At 36.9% G+C, this 12,995-nt stretch overlaps 1 protein-coding gene and 1 long non-coding RNA gene across 2 annotated transcripts in view; one reads left to right on the top strand and one right to left on the bottom strand.

Moving 5' to 3' along the window:
* Nucleotides 1–10,532, bottom strand: part of DSG4 (desmoglein 4) — a 39,360-nt gene extending 28,828 nt beyond the window's left edge. The window contains exon 1 of the mRNA XM_044382906.3: nucleotides 10,232–10,532. Coding sequence (XP_044238841.2) covers nucleotides 10,232–10,279 — 48 coding nt within the window. The 5' untranslated portion in view covers nucleotides 10,280–10,532. The remainder of the gene's footprint in view (nucleotides 1–10,231) is intronic.
* Nucleotides 1–12,995, top strand: part of LOC130543932 (uncharacterized) — a 200,058-nt gene that overhangs the window by 99,131 nt on the left and 87,932 nt on the right. The window contains exon 3 of the long non-coding RNA XR_008959710.1: nucleotides 4,008–4,058. This is a non-coding gene — a long non-coding RNA (uncharacterized LOC130543932). The remainder of the gene's footprint in view (nucleotides 1–4,007; nucleotides 4,059–12,995) is intronic.

Consider the following 12,995-nt stretch of genomic DNA (forward strand, 5'->3'; position numbering starts at 1 on the left):
ATAAGGAAAAGTAAAAATCACACTAAATCCTACTACTTGGAGATTATTACTGGTAATATTTGGAAAAATTCTTTCAGCCCTTTTTTTTTTCTTCTTCTTTTCCCCAAAACACATACATACACAAATTGTAATTTTTTTTTTAACCAAAAAGAAGTTATAATATGCCATTTGGTAGTGATTTTTTTGTGCTCAATGATTATCATGGTGAAGTTCCACATGAGTGAATACGTAGGGACATCATACACTGTGAAGGTTGTCTTATGTATCACTCTAGTAGTTGTCTTCCATTGAAGTTTTTGGGATATTAGGATAACAGAGAACTGACTAGTTAGTGCTGCAGACTAAACTCTGACATTAGACTGTCAGGCACTGTCCTCCAGTGGGAGGTTAACTTAACTGGAAGCACTGCCTTGAAGGATGCCAGAAGGTTGGTGAGCTTGGCACGTGAGCCCACTGTCAAGAGTTTCTTCTTCCTTATTTTCAGCTTCCCACTGGTCTCTATTTTCTCCCTCTCCTGCACTCTCTTCTCTCTCACAGATGGAATATCTCTCTAATTCTTCTTTCATTTCTTTCATTGAGATTTGGTAGATTTTTTCTGTACACCTTGTATATATTTTGTTAGATTTATACCTAAAATTTTAATTTTGGGATATTTAAATGATACTGTGTTTTAAATTTCAAGTTCCATTTGTTCATTGCTGGTATATTGAAAAGCATTTGTTTTTTGTATATTAATCTTGTATCCTGCAACTTTGTTGTAATTGCTTATTAGTTCCAGGAGTTTTTTTGTCAGTTCTTTTCAACTTTCTACATAGATAATCATGTTATTCCATTTGTGTTGGCTTTTAAAGGAAGGTTGGAAAAGCTTTCTTGCTTGCATAGAAGCTTGTTTATTTTTAACTAATGAATTGCACTTCCATTGAAAACTATTGTACAAACATGTTTACTGTGGAGTGTAATGTATAGCTTTTATATATGTTCCTTAACAGTACCAAATCTTTTCTCATTAAGGTTCTTTCCTAACTAGTTATCCCCAACTCTCTTAAGATTGACAAAGTTACCAAATACAAAGTCCTTATTTAAATCTGATATAGTAAAATATCTTACGGGGCTACATCATGGATTTTTTGCAAGGACCAAATAAAAATGATATAATAGCCAAGGCGGTCTTTTTAAAGCACAAATTGGATTAGATCACTCCCTTGCTTAAAACTCTCAGGGCAATTTCCTGGAAGCCTTAGAATGGAATTTAGACCCCTCCATAGCAAAGAGGCTCTATCTGATTTGGCTCTGCCCATCTCCCAACTCTATCCCTTATTTCTGTTCCTGCTGCTCTCTGTTCTTCCAGGACCCAAGGGCTCCCTTGTCTCAGGTCACCGAGTCACTGTCAGGAAAGCTCAAACTTCTGATTTTCAAAACACTGGCTCAGTCCCCTTCTCAGTGAGACATCCCTGACTCCCTGACCCTGAAGCTCAGTCAGCATCCATGACCACCCTTTGTCGATGGTTGTCAAATCCATCATTGTTACATCTTCCTCTGTAGGAGTCTTCCTAGCATTTTTCAGTGTCTGATGTTATTTTGAAAAGCTATCCATTTACTTCTCTATTATCTGTACCTGTCCCATTACTATACATGTTCCAAGAAAGTTGGGACTTTGGGGAGCATGTTCTTCCTCTCTCCTCTATCAGAATGCCCAGTGTCTGAGGCATGCAGTAAATATTTGTTGTAGAAACGAATGGACAATCGCTATAAAAATGATAAAGATATTAAGTCTTGCAAAAATCGAGTGTGGCATTATTAGAAAATGTAGAAGATATAAAAAGAAAAATATATACAGATACATAGATGTATGACATAATCCACATAATTCTTTGAAAGAAATTGTTTTACAGTGGCTTTGGTATCCTTTTCTTTTGGTTCATGATATGCATGTGATCACTCACTATCCCTGCTCTTGATTAAGCGTTGAACTTGGAGCAGCCTTGAAGTGAGAGAGCTGCTATTCACGTTCACTCAGGCACACTTCAACCTTGTGGGGAATTTTCTCTCTCCAAATTTAAATGATTTCTTAGACTTCTCATGTACCTTAAATGGTAATTTTCTGAGATTTCTTTTCAACTTTTTACCTTATCTGTAAAGCATTAATCTAATTATAAGTATGATAAACGCACATAAGAATATTTGATTAGCAGCATCTGAAGGAATGACTAAAATCGTATATCATGCATTTGTACCATTGGATTTTAGTGTCAGTGTGACTAAATTATGGTTTTGTACAAATGGATAGATGACAGATTAGAAAACCAGTTGGGTAGCAGTGAATCGAACTCTACTCCTTGCAAATACATTGGCACTGATAAAATAGCTAGAGGGGACTGCCTTCTACAGGGCCATGTGATGGCTCTATGGGATGATTCAAGTCTTATTAGACTTGATCTTTGCCACAAAACTATCTGCTTAAGAAAAATGAAATATATAAACTTCGTTTGAAATCCAGAAGTTGGCTTTGTTTATAATCTGTATTTACTTTGTAAATAGTTGGGTGAGATGTAGACCTTTCAGAAAAAGTGGGGATTAAAAAAAAGGAAGACAAAATAATATTTGTAATTTAGTACTGTTCTTCTCCTGCCTCCTATCCAACTGCTTGGTCTTCATAAAATCAGTTCTACTACATGTACAGACTTTAGATGAATATATAACATCAATGATTATGAAGCTTATTTTGTTTCAAATTGTTTAGTTATGGGAAAAATACGTGGAGATACATGTTATAAGTGAAAGTCTTGTTCTGATCTAAAAGTAGGACAAAATAGGTATTTTATTTTTGCTGAGGGACCATTTGGAATTTATTGTTAATAATGAATCTGCCAGAGGCATTTAGTGTTTAAAAAAATTTTAAGAAATGGAACACAGGCATAACATTTAAGAGAACAAAATTTGACTTGTATCTTTTCTTTATATTTCCAAAATAAACTCTTTGGATTTCATATTCTTATAAGTGATCCTGCAGATACTTTTAAACACTAACATTGCCATGAAGAGAAACATTTTTGTAGTATTTTGCATTCTTGAGAATGTTTAATAATGTTTCATCTATCATTAAAAATGATTTTTAAAATGACCTATATGCTGACAATTCTATTGAGTCCTTTTTTAATATTGTTGAAAATAAATAATTGAAAATCATATGACTTGAACAGGACACTTTATGAGTTTTAGAGTCAATTCTTTCTCAATACTGATATAGATACTTTGAATTATCCCTTGGTTCAGTGCGCCAGATACTTTTACAGTCCACTGCAGGGCAACATGTAATATTTGCCATGTGTGAGAGGTGTGACTTTTTTTAAAGGGAGATTTGGGAGAGACTGGCTTGATACCTCAGGTTCAGGTGCATGTTCATAAGATTGACTTAAGGAAAGAATATATACATGGAAGCTGAAGATATAGTAAATGGTTCATTTAAAACGATCTGTGTACTTGTACCCTCTGAAGTGATCATGTTTCTCAGGGTTATCAGTGCCCCAGATGAAGATTATTGTTAAGGTAGCAATTAAGCTGGTATTAAGTCTGTGTCTAAGTCAAATAATTTATATCTCTAAGTGGATATGCAGCCCTAAATTATAATTTAGCTTCATAAAACGCAATGTGGTTTAGACACATTGGACGTAGAAGAATTGAGCTGAGTCTTGACTTTGTTTACCAGCTGTGTGATCTTGGATAAATCTCCTAGCCTCTCTTTGATTCAGGTTCTGATCTAAAACGAATAAAAAGTGTGAAAGTGTTAGGCACAGTAAATGCTCAGTATATTTATAAAGAGGAAGAAGAGTGAAAGAAGAGTTTACTTCTGTGCTTTAGAGGGTATGTTCACAGCACACCCTATCATATAAAAGTACTAGTCATTCATTTTTAAAGACTTGAAGCCCCATCAACCCGGTTAGTCCTCAGTTTAAAGGGATAAAGAGAGTGTTTTGAATTTATTTTATTTGTTCTTGTACTCTCTACAGAACCCAACTCAATTGAAGGATAGCAATGATCCATTGTTGCCCTATGAATCTGTGAGTATAAGTGTAAATGTCTCTCTCTCTCTCTCTCTCTCTCTTTTTTTAGTTTGGGGAAGTTGCAATGTTAGATCCTAGGGTTCTTATCTACTAGAGTTTATATTGTGCCTGATAGGGGTGGTGCACTTCTGGTATTTCTGTTTTCTGCTCAGCTGGCTCTACTGATGAGGGTTCCAATAGCCACACTTTCCAAATCCTGTCCCTTTATGGGCAGGTGTTCCTGAACGAACTGTGATTTTTATTCTCAAGCCCTACAAAATTATGAGCCCCGTCAGGAGGCTCCTCACTTTCCAGGAAATACCTGTGAATAGGTGTTTTGGAAGAAACGTGAAAGGACATCATCTTTCTAAATTGCAGTTAGTAGCCTAACTGCATGAACCTCAATTAAACTGTGAAGAATAGTTATGGGTTTCTGTATAATTGCAGAAATTCCTTGCCTATAAAAGTCTCCTTTTTGGAGCCTATGTAGGTCATGCATCCTGCTGAGGTGTGGTTTGGCCTGAGAGCCTGGCTAAAAGACATCACACAGAATGGAGAGGGTTGAACCAGTTGCCGTAATGGTGGAGTACATGAAAAAGGGAATTAGAGGCATGTGCAGTTGAGGGAGGAGAAATAACCCAGAGAGATGTTTGATACCCTGAGTGTGCTATGCTCTCTGTGGCCTAGTTTGATGAGAGGGTTTCCCATCTTCTTTTTTTCCTTTGGATGTCCTCACCATAAATTGCATTAGCTGAAGTAACATGAATAAGACTTTTTCTGGCAATATAAATCTCCTCAGAAACTAAAACGTATGCACCTGTGCTACTTATTCTCCAAGAATGTGATGAAGATTAACGGAGTATCTGCCCAGAAGGGGCTCCCACATTCCAAGAAGGAGGAAAGCAGAGAAGTGTAAAAAGATACTGTATAATACTATACAGTATTATAGATACTGTAAAAGAAGCACGAGTAGGATACAGCATTGGCCCAGTTAAGGGAGGGAGTCAATTCTGGAACAGTGGATAAAGTTTTGGACATGTACTATTGGGTTCAAATTATAACTGTACCCCTTATGGTATATTTATGAATCATTTATGCCCTGAAAAGTTTCTTTATTTGTAAAACAAGGATACTTCTATTTATCCTTTAGGACTTCTGTCATGTGTGTGAAATGACTTCGTTAACTGTAAAGTGCTTTGTTAGTGTAAGACAGTAAAATGGGAATGCAATGACAGACCAAATCCCCAAGATCCAGCTCCATGGTTGTCTCAATTTTAAACCGTCAAGCTCACTAACTACATTAAAGTGGCCTATTAGCATATAGGTGGGAAATACGATGAAGTGACTTGGTAAGAAAGGTAAATTAGAAATGAAACCCTTTCATTATTTAAAAATTTTCATTGATGAAATATTATGTGACAGGTGCTGTCGTTTGTGTGGGAGTTCCGACTTGTAATGATGTACCCATTCTAGGGAGAATAAAAGGATAGACAATATTCTGTAGCCATCTAACTTTTGACAAATTGCTGAAATTTTTCTGGACCTATTTTTCTTTGTCAGTACTTTCTCCTAGAGAGAATGTGATGATGTTATACAAGATATTGGAACCTAAGTCATTATATGTGCTTATATTAGACTACACCTTATTCTTTTACATACTGGGTGATTTAAAGTAGTAGCTACCAAACAAGGCTATTTTTCATTTTTGTGACTTACCTTTTTGAAGTCAGTTTTTGAAGTCACTTGCACACCTAGGACTAACTTATTAATAAGCAGTTCTTTCCTGAATAATACTTGTAAAAATAATTGAGTAAAGCCATTGGTATCCTCATAGAGGTATGTTAGAGATGCCAAGTACAAGCCTAATTATACCACTTTTGTTTATAATTGAAGGTATATCGAGTAGTGGCATTTTAGTTTGTAAGCTGCATAATTTTCCATGTAGAAAGGAAAGGCAAATACTTCTCATGCAGGTAATATCTGAAGGTTTCATTCCAGTCACTCCTTCCACAAACCCTCTCGTCAGAGATGCTCCCTGTGTGTGAAATATTCCAATAGTGCTCCGCTTGGGAAAGGGAAAGAATGCCCGGCAGTTCAAACAATGGTTTCATTACTTTGTAAGGAACTCCTGCCTGGATACTTAGGGACCAGCAAGGAGTCAGAAGACTATGTACTCAGGATTGAGAAGTTCTCTTAAAAAGAGAAATATCTTTGAAAAAGGGGAAACATCATAGACTCTAAGAGCCATGAAGTATTTTTTAGAGCAGGATTTTTATCCAGCAACTCTATAGGTAGATATTCTTGAGAAGACTGTAGTAAAATTATGGGTCATGTTATGGTAATAATACTAGATATCTCTTGGGATATGACATTTTTTTTTTTAGCCCAACATGAAGTCTGCAGGAATCTGAAGGCAAAAATATTAATTTGCCTACATGGATTAAAGTATATATTATAATTCCTTAGCCCTTATATCGGCAACAACAAAAATAATGGAGGTGGGATTTGCTTCCATGTGACCTTTGGTGTTATGTGTTGAAAGAAGGAGGAAAGCCGGTAAGTGAGAAAAGATACTGTAATGTAATAAACAATATAAAAGAAACATGGAAAGGAGACAGCATTGGCCCAATTGGGATATCAGTGTTTCTGTGACAAGCAGCACTAAACCCAGGTATTTAATGTTATCTAGGGTATTCTGTTTAGCGCAAGTGAAAAACAAAATCAGATAAAGTGGTTTTGTTTGTTGTTGTTGGTGGTGGTGGTGTTCCCATTAGTCTCTACTCCTAGAGATTTGCCTGACAATAAAATAAGACACAAATTTCTGTTCTACATGGTAGAATCACATTGTTTTATCTGAGAGTTAAATTGATAAGTGGCTATTTTTTTTATGGTATCAACCTGATAAAATACAGGTCTCTCACAGCTAATAACTGTTCTGTCTTAAGTGATTCTTTCCTAGTAAAACTTATACAATCCATAGCATGACCTAAATCTTTAGATTCTTTGACTAAAGTTACAAAAATAGGGGCGCCTGGGTGCCACAGTCGTTAAGCGTCCGCCTTCGGCTCAGGGCGTGATCCCAGCGAACTGGGATCGAGCCCCACATCAGGCTTCTCCTCTGGGAGCCTGCTTCTTCCTCTCCCACTCCCCCTACTTGTGTTCCCTCTCTCACTGGCTGTCTCTCTCTGTCAAATAAATAAATAAAATCTTTAAAAAAATAAATAAAGTTACAAAAATAATATTTGGGAGCCAGAGATGAACTTCTACGACATGACTCTTCAGTAGAGGTAATTAAAGAATCTCAGAGTTTCTGCATTGGCAGAAGCTTCACGACATGATGTCTAACAATGTGTCCTGACACGGAGTACAATGAGGTCCTGAAAGGTTGTGTTCTTTGACCAAAGTTACCCACCCCTTGAGGTTCCCCTTTGAGGGGAACCTGTGACTCACCGTTGAGGTTTCCGAGTCCCAGTTCAGTTTGGACTGTACCTGACCACCCCAACCCATTTTTAGCAAAACATGATGAACATTCTTAAGAGGAAGATGCCAAAGAACTCACATGATAAAGTGAGACACCCTATCATAGCTTAGAGTTTTGGGTGGCATTTATAGATCATGTCAGTCAAAATCTTGTTTAAAGTACTCTTTGTGGTTGAGATATAGATGACACAAAGTACCCATCTCTAAGAAGCTGCCACACCCTCATTAGCGTAAGCTGCAATGATGCCCAGATAGCCTTTGATTTAGTTAATGAAAAAGGGGCAGAGTTCACATTCAAGAAATGAAAGACAAGTAGGTGTACCTATTTCCACAACATCTGTAATAGTATAATGATTTTCCCCTAATTTATTCCAATCTTGAGACATGCTAGAAGTTTCTACTTCCTAATTACAAAAGTTATTAACTGATGTTAAAAGGTCTATCAGAAATCTATTAGAAAAGACCTTAAATCTATCACAATTACCAAGAAATGTAAAACACGAATACTGTAGTATCAGTGGGGAGTAGGGAGAAATTAAGCATCAAAAACATGAAAATTAGTAAGAATAATAAATCAATACTACCAAAAAGAGATGCTGAGAATCTGAAATACAATACTCTTTCAAGATCAAGGAGAAGAAAAATTAACTCTTCAATTAAATAATATTGTCATAAAACATGCCTGTGCAGAGAATAGGAGGCAAAATTTAGTGCTCAGAAGTAGCCTTTAAAATCTGGATGCATGCAATCAGTTTTCCTTACAAAAACAAAAGATTTATCTGAGTTTAAAAGCATGGAGCTAACCCACAGGAATATAACAAGAGGTCTAGACTGATGACTCTCTTTTTTTAAAATAATTTTTTAAAAAGGATTTTATTTACTTATTTGAGAGAGGGAGCAAAAGAGTGAGCATGAGCAGGAGGGAGAGGCAGAGGTAGAGGAAGAAGCAGATTCCCCACTGAGCAGGGAGGGGGTCCATCCCAGGACCCTGGGATCATGACTAGAGCTGAAGGCAGATGCTTAACCGACTGAGCCTTTTAGGTGCCCCTATATGGATGATTCTTAATTTCTGTTACATATTGAGTCAGATTCTTTCCTTTTCCTTTAGTAACATAGATAAATAATGATCAGTATAACAGGGCATTGCACTTCTTTATGGAGTTTTTCAGTTTCCAAATGTTTTTCAAAAATGGTCGTATTTAATAGTCTGTCTCCCAAGCTCAGAGAATGGAATGTTCTATCACTGTTCCCTTCCAAGCTTGGGCTGTGTGCCCTTTGGCAGTGTTAGGCGCCTGCACTGCTATTGAAGCCTGTGAAAACTATGAAGCCCAGAAGAAGGGCACCTTCTGGGCCAACTGGATGGCCATGTGTTCCCTTATCTTCCTAGCTTTGGCTGCCCTCTGCCTTTTAGAACTGATGTACAGACGAGTCCCATATAATGCCAGTTGCCTGAGAATATGGTGGAAATGATTTTGCAAGCTAATATCATAGCATCACTGTGGACATTTCTGGGAGACTGAAGTGAGGCCAAAAATTGTGTATTTGCCTCTATTTGCTTTGAAAAGAAAATATGTACAATTTCCTAACAATCCCCTTCTCTTATCATTCCCTTTAATTTTTCTTAACTGTTTTGACTGAATTGTTTTATCATTTGACCATCAATAGACTTATGTCTAATGTAATCTAACCTAGTTTAATTTATTTTTTCAAAGATTTATTTATTTATGAGAGAGAGAGAAAGACCATGAGTGGAGGGAGGGGGAGAGAGAGTCTCAAGCAGACTCCTTGCTGAGTGCAGAGCCCATTGTGGGGCTCGATCCCACAATCATGAGATCATGACCTGAGCCAAAATCAAGCTTTGGATGTTTAACTGACTAAGTCACGTAGGCACCCCGTAGTTGATTTTTTTTAAATAGATTTTTCTAATTGAAAATTGGTGAATTGACCAACCTGATCTTTGTTCTCTAGGCACCTGGCATTAAGAGCCTTTTTTAATGGATAGGACACTCGCTATACATGATATCTGTCTGGAGAGCACGTAGTACCTTGACACCCAAGGGTTGGAGGAAAGTAGTATAATATCCAAAATGCCATGTTTGTTTTAAAGAAATATATCATCTAAATGGATCCTTCCTGGACTGTTGGAATGCTTTAATAATGCCAGAAAGAGTTTGTCCTGATGACTTGGTTTTCTTCATTTTCTTTAGCCATTTCTGATAGGAAAAAATTCTCACATGACTTAAATATTTCATAGTTATTCACAATGTAATTTTCACATAGCTAACATTCCTTCACCTTGAAACAAACTCATAGGGAGCTTGACCAACTTTACTTCCCTACACATGTAGAATCCATTGCACTGGGAATTTTGACAGCAATCTGTTTGGTTTAAGTATAAATAAAAGAAAACAGAAAAATAATTTTGTTTCTGACTATACATTTTAGAATTATTCTGGCATTTAATCTGAATTAGATTATGTCTGTGATGCCACTGAATTCTAATTCAGCCAGATTCTCCCCATGCTTTTCTATGGCATTTGGTCCCTTAAGGTTGGAGAGTCTTTTCAAGTCACCACTGGCTGAACTCACAGAACTCTCTTTATAGGAACAGGTTTAGAAAGGAATAAATCCCGCGTAGAAAATCTGAAAACCAACAGAAGAGATAGGCCTTAAGGCTGCATTTCCTTTCCAGGCCTTTAAATTCTACTTACCATTAAAATGATCAAAAGGCAAATGTTCCTGAAAAGGAGCCAATCCATTCCTTCGAGTCTCTCTTGCACACGAACCCCAATGAAATTTGATTTTAGTCCTAGTCCTCTGGGTTCTGAATTCGGCTCTGCAGCAGGATGTGCTTCAAGATGCCCTTTTAGGAGGGCATGGGTGATAACTCCGGTGCTCTCTGGGCAGAGGAATGAAGATGTTCTATAATGACTCTGTTTCCCCACCCCAAACTCTTGGGCTGGTCTGGAAGGCTGGCATTGTTTGAGCTCTGGGTAAGAACATAGACACACCTTGATTCTTATTGCAATGAAACCCTTTGTTGGACACCAAAGAAAAATCTTATAGAGTAAGGACAAGATTTACAGGGAAGATACCCAATGAATAATAAATTACTCACAACATGAAAAATAATTAAAATGTTAGGGCCTATCATCATGCTGAATAAAATTAGTAGGCTTCTTCTTCTGCCAACATCATAAAAGCAAAATTATATATACTGACTACACACACACACAGGTTCACTACAGCACCAGCTTCAAGGACTGACACTTTGAGCAGAGCACGTTGCGAAAAGGTATCAGGCCCAAAGGATGGTGTAGAGAGAGAGATAGAATAATGAAACTGTCATCTCTTAATTCAGGTGATTCCTGCTTCCCTCTTAAGAAGTCCTAGGGTCAAACTGCATTTCTCAACTTAAAGATGTTTAAAAAAAAATAAGGTTAGGATAAAGAAACTCAGATTTCACTAGTATGTTTGTTCCCACATTTTTGCACCTTCTTTCCTCAATATACAGTTGAACCTATTATATATAGTATTAATTAACTAAACTGTCTTAAGGTAACCGCAAGACAGAGTTTGCTCATTCTTCATGACATTTCCACTGGTAAAAAAAAGTATATAACATGGGTGAGGAGTGCATTTGAAACCCTCATAAATATTTATTAAGGAGAAACTGAAATTGGGAACCTGAGAATTTAAGGGGAAAAGACCAGAGCAGCAGCTGGATATTCCTGAAAATCATTTCCCTTTTTTCATTTCTGTCTTTTGTTAGTGTGGGTTTAGAATAGGTATAGTTTCCCCATGAAAAAATTGCAAATTGGCAAGCATCATCAACAAACATAAAAAGAAAATGTAGTTGAATGTTCTCTGTTATTACATGTTGGTTGGAGAATTTGATACAGTTCTCTAACTGCTAATACGCGTTGGTTGGAGACTACATCTTGTCTTCACTACCCCATTGCTGCAATTCAGAAACAAGACAGGCTCTATTGCTGGTAATGGAAAGTATTCTAAATAACACTCAGTCTTTGAGAATCTTAGTTTGGCATTCTGGGGAGCATAGGAGAGAGCAATAGAGGAGAGGGCTGGCATAGTATCCTAAAATGAAGAGAAATGAATCATATGTTGAAAATATATATAAGGAAGAGAGCAGGAAATTATATTTAAGAAATGGAAAAAGTGAATTGTTACAAGAAAGGCAGTATTTGGATACATCTGCCCAAGCCAAATCAGTATTTGAGTATATCTACCCAATTCAAAAATACGTAAGCTGACCTGAGAAAGCATGTTATGGTATCAAGTTTTAAAGTACATCAGGTGGTCCTCCAGATATTAATGTACTCTTTCGTTGTGTGTTAGAAAAGTCCTTAAACCAAGAGTTTTGGAAAACTGTGCTTAAGTAAATAAGCTTTTAAAAAATTCTTTTGCAACTGTTTTACACACAACTGAGCTTTCATCCTTTGTTTTCATGAATTGCTCAGAGGTTTGAAATGTGACAATTGTATCTACCTTGGAAAAATTTTCTTTTATAGCCGGGTTAGAACAGCATTAAATTAAATATTTTTACTCTTGAAATATAACCTCTATCAGTAGTGGTAGTGAGCTTTGGGCTGTGGGGACACAGTGGCATTTTCCCTATGTTTCTCTACATGGGAGAAATATAAAGGGTGTTGTTGCTTGAAATGATTTCCAAGAGACAGGGTGGTGTGAAGTGGTTCTCTTTAATCCAGGCTACCAAAGACCTTTTCATTGGCTATAACTGTGTTTTGGCTTTGTTTTTTTAAGTTTTTGCACAAAGCATTCAAATTATTTTGGAATAAAGAAGGAAAGACGGTGAGAATTTGGGCTATATCAGTGAGTAGGGATAGTCCTTGGCGAACTATGTGCATTTTTATCCCTAGAAACGCACCAGAAACAGCAATGGAGATGGTTTTTGTCTTGTGGAAATTCAGTGCGCTATGCTGCTTCAGATTTGAATTATAGAAATATAAGAGGAGAATATAAAGTGTCTCAAATGAAATTTTAGGCTTTGAATAATATGTGGCTGACATCTTCATTCTGTGCACCACCCTGTTGACCATGGCCCTTGTACATAAAATTTCTTTTGGTGTCTGTATCCAAAGGAAAATATGAAGGACTAGAAGACAATGTATAGCCTCAGTGCTTTCAGTATGATGTTCTGGGCCATCAAGCAGAAATGAATCTGGGAGACCTTTTTATTGCAATGGGACTAACTGCAGAACAGTGGAGAATGGGAGAAGCCAGTAAGGATTCTTTAGCAGATTTATGGTTATAAACAATGGGTCAGTCAGAGCTTAAGAAGGAACTAAAAGTTCAGAGAGAAGTCAGTGGCTGTTATGATGGTTTTATTTCCACCACTACTTCCAAACAGGCTCTGAGTCAACATATAATAGTGCATTACATTAACATGCATCGTAGGGCAAGTCGATTATTGCGTAGCTAAAGAAATTCATT

Source organism: Ursus arctos, unplaced genomic scaffold, assembly GCF_023065955.2.
Source record: "Ursus arctos isolate Adak ecotype North America unplaced genomic scaffold, UrsArc2.0 scaffold_17, whole genome shotgun sequence".
Taxonomy (NCBI): domain Eukaryota; kingdom Metazoa; phylum Chordata; class Mammalia; order Carnivora; family Ursidae; genus Ursus; species Ursus arctos.